This window comes from Neovison vison, chromosome 4, assembly GCF_020171115.1.
Source record: "Neovison vison isolate M4711 chromosome 4, ASM_NN_V1, whole genome shotgun sequence".
In the NCBI taxonomy this organism is placed as follows: domain Eukaryota; kingdom Metazoa; phylum Chordata; class Mammalia; order Carnivora; family Mustelidae; genus Neogale; species Neogale vison.
Window position 1 is genome coordinate 19,143,160 of NC_058094.1, and position 21,544 is coordinate 19,164,703.

The 21,544-nt window shown below is 45.5% G+C and overlaps 1 protein-coding gene across 1 annotated transcript in view; it reads left to right on the forward strand.

The window, feature by feature from the left end:
- The first annotated feature begins 1,259 nt into the window (after nucleotides 1–1,259).
- Nucleotides 1,260–21,544, forward strand: part of SNTB1 (syntrophin beta 1) — a 230,213-nt gene continuing 209,928 nt past the window's right edge. The window contains exon 1 of the mRNA XM_044245024.1: nucleotides 1,260–2,094. Coding sequence (XP_044100959.1) covers nucleotides 1,542–2,094 — 553 coding nt within the window. The 5' untranslated portion in view covers nucleotides 1,260–1,541. The remainder of the gene's footprint in view (nucleotides 2,095–21,544) is intronic.

Below are 21,544 nucleotides of genomic sequence, written 5' to 3' on the forward strand. Positions count from 1 at the left end.
TTAGAGAATGCTGGGTCATGTCGGTGGTGATACATGTCAGTGGGAATGTGTTGGGGAAGATTTCTTTCCTCTGGACACCTTGCTGGGTGGGGTTTGCTTTAGGAATGAGCAGATTTGAGAGTTTTGTTTTGATTTTGGACAGAAGAGAGAAAGGTGTAAAGAAATGGGGGATTCAAGAGAGACTTAAAACTCTCTTGTTTTTAGAGAGTGGGCAAGGCCATGACACCTAACTATGGTGGGGGGAGACCCTAAGACTTTGAAGAACCAGGAGGACTCTGGGAAGTTCAGCTGTGCGCCGGGTTATGTTGGCATTTCCGGACTGGCTTCGTCAGGTAACCCAACAATTATCATCTTGTTCTTCTGGAAAAAAATGCAGCCTGAGATCCAAATAAGTAGCCAGTGAAGGAACTTTTCAGATACAATCCATTGGCACTGAGTTCTTAAATGGTGAACTTCCTATATTGGATCTTGGGGAAAAAAAGAGAAAGTCCCAGGAAACATTTGGTATGGCACTGGTGGGGGCAAAGATAGGACAGAACCACTGAGCATATTCGGTGTGAAAGCTGGGAAGGCGTCAGTTCCTGGGGCCTGGGACAAACAGTGACCTGCTGAAAAGCCCTACCAGCACGGACCTGTCCAGAGATCCGGCAGAAAGCTGTCCTGCGTTTAAAGAGAGGAAGTTTCCGGTGGGCACTCGGGTTATGCTGACGTTTCACGCTGGGTTCTCAGGACAACCCGGGGCCTCGGTCTGAGTCTACCTGGCAGTCCTCCCGCGAAGGAGAGATAGGTAAGAACTCAGCAGGAGAAGCCAAGCCTCGGGTGGAGGGAGTCAGCGTGAGGAGAGGGATACAGATAGAGTTGGGGGGTTAGGACTGAGGGACAATCCAGCGGGGGTGGGGGGGAGTGAAAGGGAAGGGGTAGGGGCGTCGAGGGAGGGGACCCAGGCAGGAGGAGCGGTCCGGGCAAGGGAGCGGTGTGGGCGCCGGCGGAGAAGGAAGGCTCGAGAGGAGAGGGCCGTGCTGGGGAGGGCAGCGGGCGCGAGGAAGCCGTCCCTGCCGCGCCGTGGGCTCCCGGGAGCGCGGCGGCGGGGGTCTGAGCCGGCGAGCGGCGAGGCAGCGGGAGCGCCGGGGCTGCGGCGGCTGGAACAGGTGAGCGGCCGCCGGGCCGCGGGCCCCGCCCCTCCCCGCGGGCGCGCCTCCTCCTCCCCGCCCTCCCCGCGCCGAGCTGCGGCGCGGCTCCCCTAGGTTTGGGCTTTTGCAACTGGCGCTGGGCTTGCTTTTTTTTTTTTTTTTCTCCCCTCCCCTGAGTCTGTCTGTCCTTCTTTTAGGTCGCTCCACCCCTCAGGCGAGGGGGAACGGGCCGGGCTGCGGCTGCCAACTCGCGCCGAGCGCGCGTGCGAACTCCCGGAGCGGCGTCCCGCTCCCGGCCTCCTCCCTGCGGGGCGCGCGCTCCCCGCTCCCCGGGCCCGCGGCCTCCCCCGCAGCCCTTCCCCACTTTTCCCCCCTTTGGCAATCACATGGCATTTTAAGAATGCCGGAAAGATGGCGGTAGCGGCGGCGGCGGCGGCGGCGGCGGGGCCGAGCGGCGGGGGAGGCGGCCGGGCGCAGCGGAGCGGGCTGCTGGAAGTTTTGGTGCGGGATCGCTGGCACAAAGTTCTGGTGAACTTGAGCGAGGACGCCCTGGTTCTGAGCTGCGAGGAGGGCGCCGCGGCGTACAACGGCATCGGCACCGCCACCAATGGCTCGTTCTGCAGGGGCGCCGGCGGCGCGCAGCCCCCGGACTCGCCCGCCGGGGTCCGCACCGCCTTCACCGACCTGCCGGAGCAGGTGCCCGAGTCCATCTCCAACCAGAAGCGCGGCGTGAAGGTGCTGAAGCAGGAGCTGGGCGGGCTGGGCATCAGCATCAAGGGGGGCAAGGAGAACAAGATGCCCATCCTCATCAGCAAGATCTTCAAGGGGCTCGCGGCGGACCAGACCCAAGCCCTGTATGTGGGCGACGCCATCCTGTCCGTGAACGGGGCCGACCTGCGGGACGCCACCCACGACGAGGCGGTGCAGGCGCTCAAGCGCGCGGGCAAGGAGGTGCTGCTGGAAGGTAAGGGGTTAACGCCGCGCGGGCAGCGCACACACCCCCTCACCCTCCCACCGCACCCTCACGCTTACCCAGGTGCCGGCACCACCCGGTGGCCCTGCGTGGGGGGCGATGGCGGGGAGTTGGGACAACTTGAACCCACCTGGGGGGGCACTTGTCCCTACCCTAGAGTCGCTGCGGGCTTGGACCCAGCAGGGGTGTGTGCAGAGGCTCGGCGAGCAGGGTGTCTTGAGCTACGTGGCAGGCGCAGGGTCAGATGCTTAGGGCACCGTGCGTCATTTTTACCCGCGGATAATCCGAGGGTAGCGTACGGACCGGAAAGTGGCACTGTGAGGAAGGGCAGCCGTCGGCGCTGCGGTGAGGGCTCCCTGAAAAACCGCAACTCTCTTAGTTTTCCGCTTGGGCACCATGTTCTCAGAAGCCTGGGCAATCCATTTAAGAAGGTTCAGTCCTAAAGAAGTTAGAAGTGGCCCTGTTTGAACGCTAAAAGCCCATTATCCTTCTGGACTTTCCTCCTCTCGGATTGGAACCCGGAGTTATGCTGGCGAGTTGTGCCTTGAGCTGGGAAGTATTTTGCAGCTTTACGCAGAAGTTCCCTTTCGGTGCCAGGTGTTTGGCCGGTCAGTCTGGATTCCAGGCTGCTCTGGGTGGAGGGTTGCTGAGGCAGTTTTTCTGCCTGCCTTTTCCCGGGATTTTTCCCTAGTGCGGTGGAAACAGTTTCGCATTTGTAAACAGTTTCCCCTGAGTGTGAGGCTTCTAATAATGGACTTTGAGATCCTGTGTGCATACCCTCCTAATTTTTCAAGTGGAGAGAGCAAGTAGCCCTTGTTTTGTACCCTTTTGCGGTTATGTGCAGAAAGGCAGTAGGGTATTAAGTGGATAATCACTCTCGTTTCCCACCTCATCTGTATTTCTTACTTGATATCTGCCTCCCTGGCCCATAACTTAATTTGTACAAACCTCAGTCAGTACAAATATCATGTAATTATTTTTGTCTATTTATTCAGCTTCCCCTCACTGTAGGTGGAGATGTCTGGGGTCTTTTATTTAGTTACAGTTCATTTCCCCTGAGTTGATTTGCGTCCTGAGTGAACAAATCAATGAACCCATAGCCATGGAAACAAGAATGTTTCAACTCAGATCTTGTAAACTGGTAGTTGATTTAAATCCTAAATTAAGGACTTAGGTCAATTTCCTGCTTACCAGATGTGGTGCTGGTGTGTGAAACTGAGAAAGTTCAAAGTTGGGAAACCAGCTTTGTTACATGTGACAGCTGATGCAACACATGGTGTCTACCTCCTGCTGGGAATACAGAGGGCACCCCCCCAACACACACACACCTTTATTTATCTAGAGGATTTGTGATGTCTTCATATTTAATTGCTACCCTGGATCCAGAAACTGGAAGGCTATTTGCTTTGGCTTGATGATTAACATAAGTAAACAGAAAAAAAGTTTTCGTGACTTAAGTGTGTGTTGGTTTGTGTGACAGGGGCAGGTGGGATCTGGGGCAAGTGTAGTTTGGAGTGTAAACCGCTGGGCCACCTGCTTAGCTTGCAGTGTTTACTATAAACTATCAGGGGACCAGGAGACAAAAAACAGGTCAGTTCTGTTTCAAGGCACTGCCCTTCATTATGTCTTTTCTTTTCCTTGGTTTCAATTTAATGAATAATGACTTAGCAAAGAGACAAAAAATACCTCTCAAAAAGAGGAAGGTAAGGTGATTCCCTGCAGTTGAAAATAAAGAAAAAGAATCAGTTATGTGATTTTACAGATGCAGCAACTGAAGAGTGAGTGTTGTAAAAGCCTCTACTGTGACATTCTTGCAACAGGTCATGCTGTGTTGCAGACAGGACCTCTGGGGGAAGGCCTGTGAGCCTCCTAGACGTTAACTACCTGGACTTGGGGCAGCAGTCTTATCGCTTATCCCCAGCCTGTGTTTTCAGAGATCTACTGCAATCTAGAGAAGCAAACAGAGGCCCTCCTTGAAACAGTGTCTCTTGTTCTGAGTTCCAGTGTTGGTTCTAAATGCAGTAGGAGAGGTCACAGACCATGAAAGCCAGTATCACACATCTCTTTTGTAGCTTAATACATGGATTCCCAACTGAAGGGGCATATCAGAACCACCGGCAGGCCTTTTTAAAATCACATACCTTCAAACCCCTCAGATTGTTTTTCAGAGAAGTGGCGGGGGGGTGGGAGGTTGGGGTACCAGGTGGTGGGGATTATAGAGGGCACAGCTTGCATGGAGCACTGGGTGTGGTGAAAAAATAATGAATAATGTTTTTCTGAAAATAAATAAATTAAAAAAAAAAAATCACATACCTTCTCGCCTGTATTCTGAAGTGCAATCTCAATGGCTGAATTTCTACATAGGAGTGGCTTTGCAGATGTAATCAGCTGGGACAGAAGGCTTAGGGAGATGTTTTAAAGATATATTTATATGGAAAATGCAGTTTTTTAACTTAGACTGGTCTTGTTTTGTTTTTTGTTTTGTTGTTGTTCTGGAGCGGATTTGGTGGGTTTTTTGGTTTTGTTTTGGTTTTTTTTTGGGGGGGGGCAGCGGGCAGCCAGTACACACCCCATTCCATGACATGCACCCTCTAGTGGAGAATCAACACCACTGCTCATGGAACACCCTGAAATGAAAAGCTGAAGAGCAAGTTTCAAAGCCTGCCTTCTAGTTCCAGTCTGTCACAGAGTTATCTGAACCGCGTTGAGCCTTAGTGTCTCCTGAAAAACGGGAGTAAGAAAACTCGGCTGGACATTCCTGCTTTGCAGGGCTGCTCTATGGAAGAGAATTTGAGAGTAAAAGAAAAAAAAAAAAGAACATGCATCAAATGGCTGCTATGATTAGTTATAATTACATGAAGCGAAGCTGAAATTGTCCCTCCCAAGGGATAGTCCATTCCTCATACTGTGCTAGGGTTTATAGTTCTTATTTTTAGTATACTTTTTATTATTGTTATTATTATTACATAACTGTAATGTTAGGAGACCATTCCTCTGTAGGAAGGGAATCATGGCAACAGCTAACATTTCTTGAGCATTTCTATGTGCCAGGCTTTACTTGCATTTGTTCCTTACACTTTTTGTAATCTGTGAGGCCAGTACTGTTGTTCCTTTTACTGATGAGGAAACAAGATTATAGACAGTGGGTTATTTGCTTAAAGTAACACAGGGAGGGGGCGCCTGGGTGGCTCAGTGGGTTAAAGCCTCTGCCTTCGGCTCAGGTCATGATCCCGGGGTTCTGGGATCGAGCCCCACATCGGGCTCTCTGTTCGGCGGGGAGCCTGCTTCCTCCCCTCTCTCTCTCTGCCTGCATCTCTGCCTACTTGTGATCTCTGTCTGTCAAATAAATAAATAAAATATTAAAAAAAAAATAACACAGGGAGGAGGCTTCCAGGTCTATCAGACTTCAAAGCTCATCCTTGTAACTTCTGGGTGAAATTGATACTCCGAGCTTCTCCTTCAACTGTGTACTTAACTCAGTTGAAGATTCTTCAGTTCTTGCGCTCAGGATGTTCTTCCCCACTTTTCAAATATGCTGAAATGCTCGAGACAGCCTTGAGCAGGAGAAGCAATTGTGTGGGCTATGCAAAAGGGAGGAACAGGGAAGAGGATTGAGTCTAAAAACCTTAAGGCACCGAGTGCCTGGCTCCCCAAAAAAGGGAGCTGCTGCCACAATGGGGCTATTTTGCAAAGAGGCAGGGTCTCTGTCATTTGAACACCTGGCCTGCAAGGAGATTACATTGTAATTCAAGCTGAAAATAAAGTGTGAATATACTGTGCTAGTGAAGTCAGTGTTTCACCAGATAGTCATCAAAGTTGAGACCAGATGTCTTCATGTTATGAACTCACTTCCCGTTTGCGGGAGTAGGGGCAGGGAACCTGCATTCAGCCATGGAGATACGGAACCCCATACCATCAAGGGACACGGTGTACACAGATACGGAGTGAATGGCCCCCTGTGAGGTGGAGCTGGGCACAGCTGCAGAAATATCCTGGTAGTTCTGAGTCAGGGGTGGAATGAGGTTTTTTTGCCCTTAGATTGATAGCAAAATAGTAATTTGGAACCTGTCAACATTTTTGTAACTGAAACTACAATAAAGTTAGTTTCTCCATAACTTTGTCCAGATTGGAAAGTGCAGAATGTTCTGGAAGACTCATACTGGGATAGGGAAGGTGGGAGTGGGTGGTGAAGAGAATCTTATCTGGGTCCAGAAGGTATCCTAGGGAGCTGGACCAGAAGAAGTAGAAATTCAGTGGAGAAGGTCAGAGACTCTTGTTGACAGGAACCCTGTCCATCAAAGCTCCTCCCCCAGCACTGCTCCCAGGAATGCCTGGCTGCTGAGATCATCTAAAATGTCACTTGCACAGTCAGTTCCTTTAGTGGTAGAAGTAGGGATGGCAGGGCAGGGAGATGGGGCGCAAGGCAGAGGCAGTGATTTGGTTGGCATGAAATCTCAGGATTGGACAAGAACTTGCATTTTATAGAATCTTAGTTTACTTAAGATACAGGATCGTTTTTCTTAAAGATTTACTTATTTTTTAAGAGAGAGAGCATGAGCTGGAGCCACCCCGGTGCCCCTGGGATGTACGGATTATTAAAGAATATCCAAGAACTGTGGAATTTAGAGTCTTGAAACTCGGGTGCTTACATTTTAACTAGCAGTTACTCTTTTCACAAGATGCTTTTTCTTGTTGGGCCTTGATTTTCTTCATTGGGAAGCTAGGAAGCTAAGTTAAGCTATTGCTAAACCTTATTTCACTTTATATCCTATAAATTCAGATCCAACACCCTTTTGTCTTTCCCCCAAAGATTTTATTTATTTGACAGTGAGAAAGAGAGGGAGAGAGAGAGCACAAGCAGGGGGAGTGGCAGGCAGAGGGAGAAGGAAAAGCAGGCTCCCCACTCAGACGTGGGGCTTGATCCCAGGACTCTGGGATCATGACCTGAGCCAAAGGCAGAGACTTTAATCCATGGAGGCACCCACGCGCCCCAACCCTCCACTCTCCTGATGAGCCAGTATTCTATAAGAATGCTGATTCTGGGGGCACCTGGGTGGTGCGGTCAGTTAAGCGTTCACCTCTTGGTTTTTAGCTCGGTTGTGATCTCAGGTCATGACCTTGAGCCCTGTGTCAGGCTTTGTGCTCAGCAAGGAGCCTGCTTCAGATTCTCTCTCCCTCTCCCTCTGCCCTACCCGCTCTTGCTCGCATGCGTGCTCTCTTTCTCTCTCTCAAATAAATAAATAGATCTTTAAGAAAAGGAACGCTGATTTGGCTTTGCCCCTCTTTATAGTAGTCCCCCTTATACGGGGTTTTGCTCTTCCACGGTTTCAGTTTTCCGAGGTTCACCGCAGCCTGGAAAGCAGACAGTCCCCACTCTGAGAAATTCTCAGAAGGTCACCGTAGCCTAAAGCTCTGTCACAGTGTCTGCGTCACTCCCCCGGCTTCACCTCCTCACCTAGGCCTCTTAACATCTGCCCTCATCATGGAAAGAGCCAGTACAGGACAGTAAGATATTTTTAAGAGACAGAAAGGCCACAGTCACAGAACTTTTATGACAGTATATTGTAATTGTGCTATTTTATTGGTTATTGTCGGTGCTAACTAACTTATTATTACTGCCTGTTTCATAAATTAAACCTTACCATAGTTAGGTTTGTATAGGAAAAAACCGTAGTATATATAGGGGTCAGTAGTACTGTCTGTGGTTTTAGGCAGGCATCCCCTGGGGGTCTCGGACCATATCCTCTGCAGGACCCTGTGGTGCCTACCGTTTTGCAGACTCTTTATATATGTAATAAAAGCTAACATTTATATATATTCCTTGCATCACACGAGATGCTTTTCTAAATGCTTTACGTGGACTAAATCATTGGATTCTCACAGTAACCAAAACTATTTCCAGATGAGAAGACTGAGGCACAGATCATCAAAGTCACTTGCCAAAAAAACACAGAGAATAAGTACCAATGCTGAAATTCAAACACAGACTTATCGCTTTGAAGTCTCACGAACAGCCTTATGCGAGAAGCAGGTTAGGGACGCATATCCCTGGACGCGTATCCCTGGTTTGTTGATTAGAGTAAAGCTCCAAGAGGTCCCATGATTTGTCCAATTCAGGTCTTCTTGCTTTCTTGTCTACTCTATTTGTTTTCTATTGCTGCTCTAACAAATTACCCAAAACCTTAGTAAATTAAAACATAAATATATTATTTTACAGTTTTTTAGAGTCAGAAGTCTGATGCAGATCTCACTGAGCTAACTTCAAGGTGTTCATAGTGCTGTATTCCTTTCTGGAGCCCCTAAGAGAGAATCTGTCACCTGGCTTTTTCCACAAGCTTCTAGAGACCACTCAGGAGCTTTGGCTCCTGACTCCCTTACATTTTTAGCCTGTGGTGGCAGCTTGAGTCTTTCCCACATCAAAACACTCCAACCAGCGCGCTGGGGTGGCTCAGTCGGTTAAACATCTGCCTTCAGCTCCGGTCACAATCTCCAGGTCCTGGGATCGAGTCCCACATTGGGGCTTCCTGCCCAGCAGGGAGTCTGCTTCTCTCTCTCTCTCCACCCCCTGCCCCTCCCCACCACTTGTTCTCTCTCTCTCTCTCTCAAATATATAAATAAAACCCTTAAAAAAAGATACCACTTCAAACTTTATTCTGCCTCCTTCTTGCATTGTTAAGGACTTGTTTGTGATGACTTCAGTCATACAGAGATAGTCCAGGATAATTTCCCTTCTTAAAATCTATTTTAGGGTGCCTGGGTGGCTCAGTGGGTTAAAGCCTCTGCCTTCAGCTCAGGTCATGATCTCACGGTCCTGGGATTGAGTCCCGCGTCGGGTGCTCTGCTCAGCAGGGAGCCTGCTTCCTCCTCTCTCTCTGCCTGCCTCTCTGCCTACTTGTGATTGCTCTCTGTCAAATAAATAAATAAAATCTTAAAAAATATATGTATTTTAAACTATAACTTACCTGATTAGCAACCTTAATTCATTTTGCAACCCTCCTTCCTCTTTGCCAGGCAAGGTAACCTGTGGTTGGGATCTGGAGACTAGGAGGTGTGCATTTTGGGGGCAGAAGGGGACATTTTTTTGCATATTGCATCTGGTTTGCTGAAATGGTAATGGTACAGAATCCCCCGGTAGCTCTTCAGGAATGTCCTCCACCACGGTAAACAGTCCTGACCTGTCACGTGGCAGAGGAGTTCCTCATTCATTCATACATTCATTTGCCTAACAGGTAACTTACTGAGTGTCCTCTGTGTGCCATATACCACTAGAGCTTGTGCATGACGGACAATATCACAGTGACTAGCACAGATAAGCCCCATAGAGGCAGCTACAGGATGCAGTGGAAAGTGCTACATCACAGGTGTTATGGGATGCAGTGGGAGCCTCGGAAGGGCATCCGGCCCATTCTTGGACAGGACTGTGGAAGGCAGAGGTCTCAAGGCAGCCCGACAAAGAGCTTGGCTCTCAGCTGTAAGCTCCGTGTGGGTAGAGGTGGGGGGAGTGTGGCCTTCTGGCCTTGCTAAAGGGCGAGAATGGAAAAAAAAAGACCGGAGAACTGAGCAGGAACTGCGGCTTCTAGGCCTTGTTACAGAGTTAGATTTCCTTCTCAGGGTGAAGTGTGCGAGGCAGGGAAATGTCATGCTGAGTTTCACATTTCAAGAAGTGCAAGGTAGGCGAGGCTCTCTTGAGGTGACCCAGCCTCACGGGCCCAGCCAGCAGCCCGGGGTTCAAACGCTCGACCCTGACTTGTGCTGAGGAAGGAGCCCCCTCCGCCACGGGGCTTAGGTTTGTAAAAGTGGCTTCCCGCACGTTGTGATTTTGTCACCAGGTGAACCCTCTGTGGATGATTTGGCTGGGGGAATGACCCCCTCGCTTTTTGTAGAGGAGGAAAATGGAAGTCAGAGATGAGGGGACTGGTCCAAGGTTACCTTGTAAATGGGGGAGCTGGACATCGGATTCTCTCACACCCGCCAGGCTCTAACTACTGCACGAGGCATCGTGTCAAGACGTTGTGCAGTGGACGAAAGGAAGTCTGACAGGTGGAAGGCATGGCCTCTTGATTTTGGGGAGTTGACAGTTACTGAGGAGGTGGGGCGTTTGAGGCTGATGGTGAATTTCTGAGATTCATCATAGAAAGGGTGTGATTTTTTTACCCCAGCCTGTGTGGCATAGTACGCGGCAATGTATTAGGCTGATGGTAAGATGTCTTGGGAAGGAAAAGAATAGAAGGACAGACGGGAGGGAGAAGGGAAAGAGAGTCAGTGTGGGAGTAAGGGAGGGAGAAGAGAAAGGAATGACAGCAAGGAAGGAAGGAAGGGAAGAGGGAAAGTACTTTGGGGACCTGGTGACCTTTTCTGATGGTTCCTGTCCTCCAGCACTCATGCCGTTGGACTGGGGTAAGGATCCACTTTTAGCATCAATAATAAAAACTCTATCCGGGGCTGTAGCGAAGAATACAGAAGCCACTTTATAGCCTGGGAAGCACTTACTTAACATAGACCGGTCTTGAAAGGCAAAAGAGGAGCCAGACATGATTTTTAAAAGTTACTGGAAAATGTAATTATCCTTTTAATGTTGTATTTATAACCACCTTTCCTCTGCCCCCCTGTGGCTAAGGGACCTACAAGTCTGAATATGTAAGAACACTTTCCACCTAGGGAGATGAAAACTGTCTGCTTAGATATTTTAATTTTTTTTTTTTTTTTAAAGCTGATGTATCAGCCTGAAAATTCAGACCATATTCCTTATGTGAAGTGGATCAGGACTGTCCTTCAGTTTCATGTTTTCTGCCGTGGAGGGAAATGCTTTTCACGTTCCGTGGTGCGTTGTAGCACTCACCCCATGGAGTGTGTTTTAAAAATAACTCACTGCACACAGCTCCACATTTGTGAAAGACATCTAGCCGAAGCTACCAGTGGTCTGTTTGGTGAAGGGAAATTATTCTCCGGCAGCTAGTGGCCTACTAGGAATTCTATTGCAAATGATGCATTTCAAAGCAGTTCATGTTAAAGAAAGGCCAGAATTTCCCCTGCATTTATACCAAATGTTTTATATACCAGACCTCATTACCTACTTCACTGGCTTTGATCTATAATAATCGCTTGCCTTCAGCTCCGGCCTGCAGAGTGCGACTCCAGAGAAAATATGTAACACCACGAAGTAGTGTCCTAACAGACCCATGCAGATGAGGCCCACTTCCAAAGTGGGACAGACAAGATGGGAAAGTTCACGCTCAGTAGAGATTATGACGGAAATTAAGATGATGACCCATCCCGTGGCTCAGTGCTTTTTAAAACTACTTCCCCTTCCTGTGATTGGAAGCGTCGTTTGTAGCTCATTGATAAATGTGGGAAGCTCCATCTCAGATTTGAGGACCCGTTGCTGAGTGTTACCATAGTTGTAGATCCTGTTCTTGGGCCGGCTCTTGGTTCTTTTCCTTGCAGTTTCCTTCTCACGGCAGTATAATGCTGTGGTTTAGAGGATGGGCCTTGGATTTGCTCAGACTGGGCTTACATTCTTGTTCTGCTTCTTGCCTAGCTGTGTGAGCTTGAGCGAGTGACCTACTTACAAGCCTCAATTTCTTAATCAGTAAGTTCATTGTTAGGAGGAGAGCAATTATGTATGGAAAGTGGTTAGCTCATTGCCTGGAACATAGTAAGCACTAAATATTTACTAATTAAAATATGTCATGTCTCACGCTTAGCTAAGTACGGTTTGCAGATAGAGGATCCAAGCCTAGACGGGAAATGAGGGGGTCAAGCATACGTGATAGAACGTCTTTTAGGGGACACAAAGGAGAGTTTGGGATTTGCCATATTTGGGAACCAAAGGATGCAACTGATGGCCCGGGAGAGTTGGTTTGCCTTATAAAGGTGAATTAGGATCCCGCAAGGGTCTGTTTCATTGATGACGTTTAGCAGCATCAGATGTTTTCCATCAGCCAAATCACAGTGTAGGCTGCTGTGGTTTCTGGTGGACAAATGCGAACTTTGTCTTAAAATGCTGATCTGCAGGAACGTGCAGAAAAGTGTTTTGTAAAGGGAAAGTGGGCAAGTATAGATTTAACCTACACAGCAAAATTCAGAATTCTTTGAAAAATTGTCTAGGACTTATAGGAATGTGGAGATCTTATTAGCCCAAGAAAACCCAAATATTTCCTTTGTTAAAATGTGAAGAGTGAAATATTTTTTCACATTTTTTATATTTTGTTAAAATGTGAAATATTTACATAACTGTTACTAAGCCAGCATTATACTTTGGTTTTTTATTTTTTTATTTAATACTGTATTTCATGGAATCCAAGAGACAACCCAGTGGAAGACAGATCATTGTTCATGTGCCCTTGAAAAAGAAAAGATAATGTTTAAGATGGGCGTGTCTTAATAGGATATCTGCTTAGAATTACGGTGTCGGGGCTATCCCTTCAACACAGGGATAAGTGAAAAATAAATCTATCCCACAGAAAGGGACAACAAAGGAACTCACACATCTCAGATTGGGTTTTGGTAGAAGGAAGGAAAATTATTATCTACTGAGGTTTTAAATGCAAGTTGGTTCTAATAAATATTGAGGTCTGAATATACAGTGTCAGTGTAAGTTAAAAAAAAATACGTAGGCAGATGATGTAAAATGGTTTCAAATGGGGAGGGCCCCTAATGAATGATTGGAGTAGTTGTAAATTCTGTCTGCAAGAACTCAGCTTCCATCTGGGCCTCCAGCAGTGTTAAGGCACATTCCTCAAATCAGAAATGATAAAATCTGAAAAAAAAGAAAGGACAGTTGGATTGATGACATATGGTGTATAATAATTACACAACTAGTTATTAAAATAATTTTTCTTGTAGTGTTTGAAAGGTGGCGCCTTGTCAGTAGATTGAAGTAAAAATCTACAGGGGGATGGGATGAAATTCCTCTTCTGAAATCGAAAGTTCCAGAGGGAGACAGGTGTGGAGTAATAAATCACATTTATATAAATTACAACTATTTCTATAATTATAAGTTATGTAAATACTGTAGCGGAATTTAGGGAGTATCAGAAGCTACTAAGGATACCTGGTGTGCAAAGGAATGGCTTACAAAAGAGGTGACTTGTACAGTGGGGTTACATAAGCAAAGTGAAGCTTAAAATATAGGTAATTACTTGGCTATTTGGGACCCTGCATTTCAGATGCTTTCATCTGAAAGCTTTTTATCTGCAGTAAAAATCAAGCTTAATGATTTTTCTTTTTTGCTTGCAGTATCCAGAAACTATCCTCTGTTCTTCATGTTTAGAATTTGTCTAAATTAAGATAATGTAATGCTATATAATATATAATATAATATAATATAATATAATATATAATATAAATATAATATAGCATTCCTTTGCCCACCCTTCCCCAATACCTTCTTTATTGTCCCCCAAATGTTAGAATACATGTTTTACTTAATAATTTAGTAATTATTATTAAAATATATATTCTAATAGCATGGTAGGCACATAATATTTGGAATATTTGAATATATTTCTAATTCTAATATACATATATAAATGTATATTCTAATATTCCAAATATAATATGCCTATGTTCTGCTTCTTCATTTCTCAGTGTCAGCCATTATTGACTAAATCATTCTATTTTTATAAAATTGTCATCATGTCAACATTGTTTCATTTTCCGGCCACAGGATAGTTTTGATAAAATTTCTTGCAGTTTCTAACAGTTTCTCCTTTTTTCCCGTTTGCTTCATTTTCATATACCTATCTAATTTTTTTTCCCCAAAAGCAGTACTAGATTTATCAAATTTCTGAGAATAACTTCAGACTTTATCAAACTTTATCAAATTTCTAAGAATCACTTCAGCCACTCTTACATGGCAAATCACACCCCCATTCTGTTGATTTTCCTGCTCTGTCAACGGACGACTTCTCCCTTCGTCTGGTGCGCGGCCATCTTCCTCACACTGTCCTGAGCTTTCTCCTCTGTTTCCGTGGAGCCTCTGTCCCCTTCACTTGTGGTTTACTCCCTAGTTTTTGCTGGAGCACATTCACCAGTAGCTTCCTGAGAAAGAATGTGTGGGAGGTAAATAGGTGAAAATATCTTTAATCGGTTCTCTCACTGGACTTACCCTCTGGGTGTGCAAAGTCTGAATGAACATTTTCCCTCAGCAATTTTCAAGAGTTTCTGTGAGAGGTCTTTCTGCAGTGAAATGTCTCATTCTCTTTCTTTTACGTGTGGCCTCCTTTTTCTTGCTGGAAATTTTAAATTCTTCTTATCACTGATATTCTGAGTTGCATCTAGTGATTGGCCTTGGTGTGGGGTTTTCGTTCATCAATTTTCTAAGCCCTGGATGGACACAGATGAGCTAAAACTATGCTACATTTTTAGGACACAGAGATGTAGTACATTGTTTGGATTTAACTACTTAAAAACACTGAATTGGAAAGTATCTCCTCGGGCCCCAGGGTGTCATAAAAAAGGTAACTGTGACATTAAAGGTGCCATTTAATGAGTAGACTGGGACCTGTGGTCTGAATACTCTTGTGCTTCATTTCTGGAACATTTTCTTGTTTTATTTCTTTGCCGGTTCTCCTCCTCCCTCTTCTTTGCTCTCTGTGCATGGAAATTCTTTTGGTTGGTATGGGACCCTCTGTATTGATAACTGTGCTGAAAAATAAACTGATTTTTGTTGCTGTCTTCTTGCTGTTTCTCCAATTGTCCCTTTCTGTTTATTTTTGTTCTTTTTCGTGGAGAATCACTAGATTTTTATCTGCAACTCTTGTATTGATCTTTTTTTTTTTTTTAACATTTCATCTGTCATATCACTGAGTTCCAGGAACATTTTCTTACTCTCATTGCTCATTTTTTTAATAGCACCCTCTTATTTTGTGGATGCCACATCTTTGCTGATCTCTCTGAACGTATTAATAGTTTTTTGAAGATTTTTTTCCCACCAGTATTGACTCGGATGTCTCCAAGTTCCTTTCCCTCTGCTTTGCTTTTCAGTGTGTTACGTATGCATAATCTAATAGTTTCATCTATTTTGAGATTTGCTCCATTTTTGTATTCCCCTAGAGGCAGGAACTGACTTGAGGATCTCAGGGTAAGATGTTTACTTGGGATACGATCCCAGGAAGCACTGGTGGTAGAGTGGGGACAGGAGATAGTAAAGGGAATGAGCCCATCAAGGCCATCATGGCCCCACAATAGGCCACTTGGTCACTCTGGAGCTTAGCATATTTCCCCCTGAGGTGGGACAGAACAGGTAAAACTTATCCACTCTCCACTCATCCTTTTGTTAAGGGCTATTGCTGGGGGCATACCTCTCCGGTGCTTCTGTTGGGCATCCCCCTGAGGTCACGAGTACTCCCCTGCCCAAAAGATGCCCCCAGGCCGAGAACTGCAGGCACTCCCTGCCAGCAGCCTCCCCGGTGTGGACCAGACTGCAGAGGAGATACATGCCAGCGGGCTCCGGCGGGACCACGTGGCCTAATTTAAAAGTGTTCAGAGGAAACCTGGTGGAAGATGGACTGCGCTCAGATCCGGACAGACTTCCATCCCAAATCTCTCACAAAGGCTGGTCTGGGCACGATCAAGATGCCATATACTGCCCTGGGAAACTTTGCGAAGCAGAGCTCTGGCTACCTGTGCCTACCTTTTAATTTCTTTTAATGTGTGGTCAATAGAGAGTTTTGCCTTTCCTGTTAGTGGATTGCAGTTCCTGTTAAGTCGATGATGCACAAGTTAGATTAATTGAGTCGAAGGGGAGTGTAGTGTTTCTCAGCTTCGGTCCTGTTGACCTTTTTAGATAAGGACTGGCCGTGAGCAAAGTGGACCAACTAGCTGTGTGACCTTGGCAATAGCCTTACCTCCCTAGAACTCCATTTTCTCATGGATCACAGCGGGAGGACAATAGTACTTTCTTTATAGGACTGATGTGGGAACACAGAACTCAGTACATAAAGAGTTCAAGTGTGTTGACTGTCTTTAAAGTATGTTTGTTTGTCTTTCCCCACTAGACTGTGTTTCTAAGAGAAGGGATCAATCAGGTCTTTTCTGTCTTAGAACCTCGGAGAACCGAAGAGAATTGGCCCAATTATGGCAATTATGGTGGTCATTAGCCGTGGCCCTAACATGGCAGGATTTGGGGAAAAGCAAGAAACAGCGTTGGCTGGTGAAACTTGCTGACTATAAAATAACATACATGGTATTGGGTCCATAGCTGCTCAAGAGGGTCTTCAGGCCATAGGCCTTTATTATTTTAATTCTCAGTTGAAAGAGGGCCTAAGGTAACAAAGGTGATCCTTTCCCTTAAAACTTGGAAAATAGAATTTTGTAATGGATTTACTAATTTTCAAATATTTTAAAAACTTAAAATTTTTTTTATTTTATCTGGGCACATTTTATTTTGAGTTATAACTCATATCAGAATCATTATTTCTTATTTTGCCAGAAAATGTACTCTCCTCCTCAGTAATAATGAAGTAACAGGAGACCTTGTGTTCCTGGTATGGTATGTGTATCAATCTGTATCTATCAGGGAAAAATAATCAATATAATTTTATAACTGCTCCAAGAACTCACTTAAGTTGTGTATTCTTTGAAAAGACCCCAGGGCTCCTGGGTTGCTCAGTGGGTTAAAGCCTCTGCCTTTGGCTCTGGTCATGATCTCAGGGTCCTGGGATCGAGCCCCGCATCGGGCTCTCTGCTCAGCAAGGAGCCTGCTTCTCCCTCTCTCTCAGCCTGCCTCTCTGCCTACTTGTGATCTCTGCCTGTCAAATTAATAAATAAAATCTTTAAAAAAATTAAAAAAAAAGAAAAAGCCCATAAAGCCTGGAAGAATGATCTGAAAGAAGAAACTTTTTTTTTTTTTTTAAGATTTTATTTATTTATGAAGGAGCAAGCGAGCGTGAACATGGGAGTGGCAGGCAGAAGGGGAGGGAGAAGCAGACTCTCTGCAGAGCAGGGAGCCTAACACTTGATCCCAGGACCTGGAGATCATGACCTGGACGAAGGCAGACGCTTAACCCACTGAGCTACCAAGGCACCCCAAGAAGAAACTATTTAAAGAAGGAATATCAGACACTGATTTGTAAAATTCCATTCTCAGCTAGTTCATTTTTTTAGATGTGTTCATATATGTCTATTTGTGTGCATCTAATGTAAAACATGCACGCAAAATACACTTGGGGACAATCAGAAGGTTCCCTGATACAGTTGTAGTGACGGAATGTCCAGCAGGAAACACAAAGAACAGTTTTGCCAGGGGTGTGTTACAGACAGTCAGTGTTACCGTAGAGTGAGGGAGGGATCCTGAAAGTGGGGACGGTGGGGAATGATTGTGCAGAACCAGGGCAGGGCCTGAACGGGACCCGGAAGAAGTCATTCTTGTCTAGCACTGCCTGCTTCCAGGCTGTGTGGAGACAGTATCCTTGCCATGCCAGCAGCTTTCCTCTGTCCACTTACCAGCCCCTTCCCGCCCGGCGTGTGACGGACAGATTCTTGTGGCAGGACTCGGGCTCTGGGAGCCTCCCACTTCCCATACCCTGCCTGTTCGTTTTCGTGTACAGATGTGTTTGGTTGGGTTTTGGCTTCCCTCTCCAGTCTTTCTGACACTTTTACAGATTTACCCCCTTTCATAGGTTGCCTGTGTTCCTTCCAAATTCATACACTAAAGTGCATCCCCTCATACCTCAGAATGTAGATCTGGAAATAGGGTCAGTGCAGATATGGTTGGTCAAGATGGAGTCACCCTGGAACAGGTTGAGCCCCCAGAAGACTCCTGTCCTTAGAAAGAGGGAAGCTTGGACACAGACATCACACACAGATAATACCATAGGAACCTGAAGGCAGAGACTGAAGTCAGGCATCTAAAGCCAAGAAACTCTAAAGATTGCCAGAAAACCATCAGAAGTTGGAGGCGGCCTGGAACAGACTCGCCATCACTGAAGGAACCAACCCTGCCAGCACTTTGACTTCAGAGCTGGGAGAGATTGCTTCTGTGCTATAGGCTGCCCAGTTGGTGGCACTTCGTTAAAGCAGCCCTAGGGAGGGGGAAAAAAAATTACACCTCCCATAGGAGGCTTTGGAATACAGTTCATAAAAATTTGGCAGGGAGTTTAGGGAGTGAGCAAATAGGAATTGAGACCTAGCACAGTTTTTTCTCTTTGTCAAATGTCTAATGAGACCATCTGTCGTTTACTAAGTGTTCAGAGATTTCTCTCTAGGTGTGTGAGTCAGTGCTGAGAGGGCTAGGTGCTGGCAAAGGTTGTTCGAGGTTGCTGCAAGACATACATATGGCACCACTGAATTTTGCTCTCATGCATGTTGGCTTTGCCATGGTACTGTTACTTTGGAGCAGTTTCTCTATTTTTTTGTGTGAGCCAGAACTTGAGATCCATGCTTCTGAGATCATTAATCTAGTTCCCTAAGTCTTCATATGCAGGGTTCCTGGGTGAAACACAGTTATTGGATACAGAGCATTTTTCCAAGTATAAATATGCCCCGAATATTGCACGGGACATCGATAGGCTCAAAAACATTGGTTGCTTACCTGCGGGTCCAATTTCACCGGGCATCCTATGTTTCTACATGCTAGAACTGGCCTCCTTATTTACATGGCTTTCAAAATCGTGGACTTGCAGCCAACCAGTGACAAAACCGTGAGTCAGCAGAGAGAGACTGATCGGCGGGTGGATCATTAAAAATGGTTTTGTAAGGATGAAAGTAAACCAAGGAGGTGCTCAGAAGGTGGCTGGGGCCTTTGTCAGGCCCTTCTCAGAAGAAAAGAGCAGCAGAATGAGGGTGTGGTTCCTTCTCCAAAGACCGTGCCTCATCCCCAATTTTAGAAGGACCAGAGTGGGAAGCAGCCCCTAAGAAATGAGGCCAAAGGGCAAGGAATAAGATGGCCATAAATCCAGAATCAGCATGGACTGAATTACTCATAAAAACTAATATTATTACCAACATGATGTGAAGTAGTTATCATCTGAGAATTGAAGAGTAGGTATCTTGATGTTGCAGCTACAAAACTAACTGTTAAAAAAAAAAACTGTTAATAAAAACTAATTGTTATTAACAACCACCCCTTTTATTTTTACCCTGCTTTCTTTCTGGCACCTCGAAGTACATGTTTATATACATATCTATATGTGTGTGTGTATATGTATATATATATATGCACACACATATGCTATACTGTATGTTGTTTATTGGTTTCTTATTTGTCTCCCCTGTTCACAGCTATATTCCCAGTGCTCAGAGCATTGCATGGAACTCACTGCCGCACTCAGTAAATACCAGTTGAATGGATGAACCAACCAATAGCTTTCTTTAACCCACAGCTTTGCAGAGGACCTCCAGTTGGCTTAAAAAAAAGGGGTTTACCCTTTGAGCTTTCTCTGGGAAGGCCTGAGAAGTTTCTTCCACTGTGAATTAACTTGGGCTGCGGGGGGGGGGGCGGGTCTGAGAGCCATGGGGAGAGTTTAGACAGAGCAAGATCCCCTTGTCCAAAATTTCCAGCATTCCATTGGAAGTCAGTGAGTTGTATCCGGCTTTGGGACGTTGTATGGTCTAAGGGACTTCTGAAGTCTCTCTAGCTTCTTACTGATTGGTGGAGAAGTTGCCCTTCTTTCATACTAAATCCACCAGCTGTTTGCGCATTCTTCTAGTTTGATCCACGAGACACTTGGGAAGAAGATTTCATTTCCTGGATCTTATTGTCACAACTAAACCCAGCTGCAGGATTTTCTTCTTTCTACATCTTAAAAAGTTGTTTGTGTTTTTTTTAATCATGCTTGACCTGTATTAAAAATAAGTTGAGGGATGTATTTATCACCGAGAAAGACACTGTAAACTAGTCACAGTTACAAAGTTCTTTGAGGGGCACTTTGGTGGTTCATTCGGTTAAGGGTGTGCCTTCAGGTCAGGTCTTCATCTCAGGGTCCTGGGATTGAGTCCCCCTCCTTCCCTGCTCAGCGGAGAGCCTGCTTCTCCTTCACCTTCTGCCCCTCCCCCTGCTCTTGCTCTTTCCCTCTCTTTCTCTCAAATAAATACATGAAATCTTTTTTAAAACGATAAAGTTCTTTCATGTGCTTCCGATCCCATGTATGTATGAAGATGACAAAACAACTCCAGTTTTTTTCATTGTTCTTCTTTGGCAGCAGCATTACAATTCAGATTAAATCTTTGTTTCTTAAGGTGTTCTAGAATCTTGTAAACAGGATTTTTTAAAATCACCTTAGAAAAATCAGTATTTTGATTACCTAAACCAGTGTAGGGTTTGAAGTTAAATAGCTGGTTTGCACAAAAATTTGGACCCTGATTGCCCAAATCTTTGTAATTCTAGTTGTCAGAGACCTAGGACTAGGGGGGCAAAAATTTTTAAAAAGGAAGTTTGTGACTCGGATAGATTGTGTGCTTGATTACATTTGGGGACAGCATTTCTTCACGGACAGCCTGTGTCCTCCCTTTCAGACCCCAGCTTGCCTTATCTTTTTAGCAGCATGATTAGAAGTGGTTGCTGCAATTGCTGTGGAAAAATCCACCAGGAGGTTATCCTATTTAATGTTTCAGAAAACTTCCTTTGGAAGGCGATAACAGTGTTTCTTAATCACGGTGCCGCTGGGCAAGCACAGGTGTGTTGCATACCGTTAAATCACTCTGTCCTTAGGACATAATGTTGTTCTTTGAAAGTATTTGGCTCTCCTTCCACCTTTTTCCTCCAGCCCCCTCTTTATGCCAAAGAAAGTGCATTTCCCAGACTTACTCTCCACACCCAGCAAGGTATTCGTTCAGAAACCCTGAGTGATTTTTTTTTTTTTTAACTCATTCCCCCCCTGTTGCATCTCCAAGCTCAAACGATGCATGTTTCTTACTGGGTTTGGGTCCGCACATGTTGGCTGAGGATCTCCAGTGTTCCAAGCATTATAGCAGATTACAGAGATAGAAGCTTATTAACAAAGCACCCCCCTGCCTCCCAGGTGCTTCTGATCACTGGGCCAGGAGCCCCATAGAGAGGCCATGTTCTTCTCTCTGCTTCCATTGGAGTTTGCCTTGCACTGAATCGGGAGAACCACAGTATGAGAGATAGTTCAATCCTAGTAATGAAAAAGGTGGGTTGGAATTGTATTTCCGTCCATTTTGGTTACGTTCAAGGTATGAGTCATAAAATGCAAGTGATGGGAAAGCAGAGGGCTTCTCTTTACGAACCAGTTCAGAAACATTTTGTAATACCAGCTTCTGTTTCATTGTAACTGCAACATAAAACCCAAATCTTTGGTCTTCCATCTGAACCTACTACAGTTTTAGCCTCAACCTACTTTTCTAACTTTCCAGGTAAAGGCAGTGCTTTAGCTAAATTCCTCTACCTCCTACCTCTTGAAAACCCTGTGCCATATAGGACCTTAGTACTTGGCTAGCCACGGGCAATTAGTAAGTGCTCGGAGGATGAATGAATGAA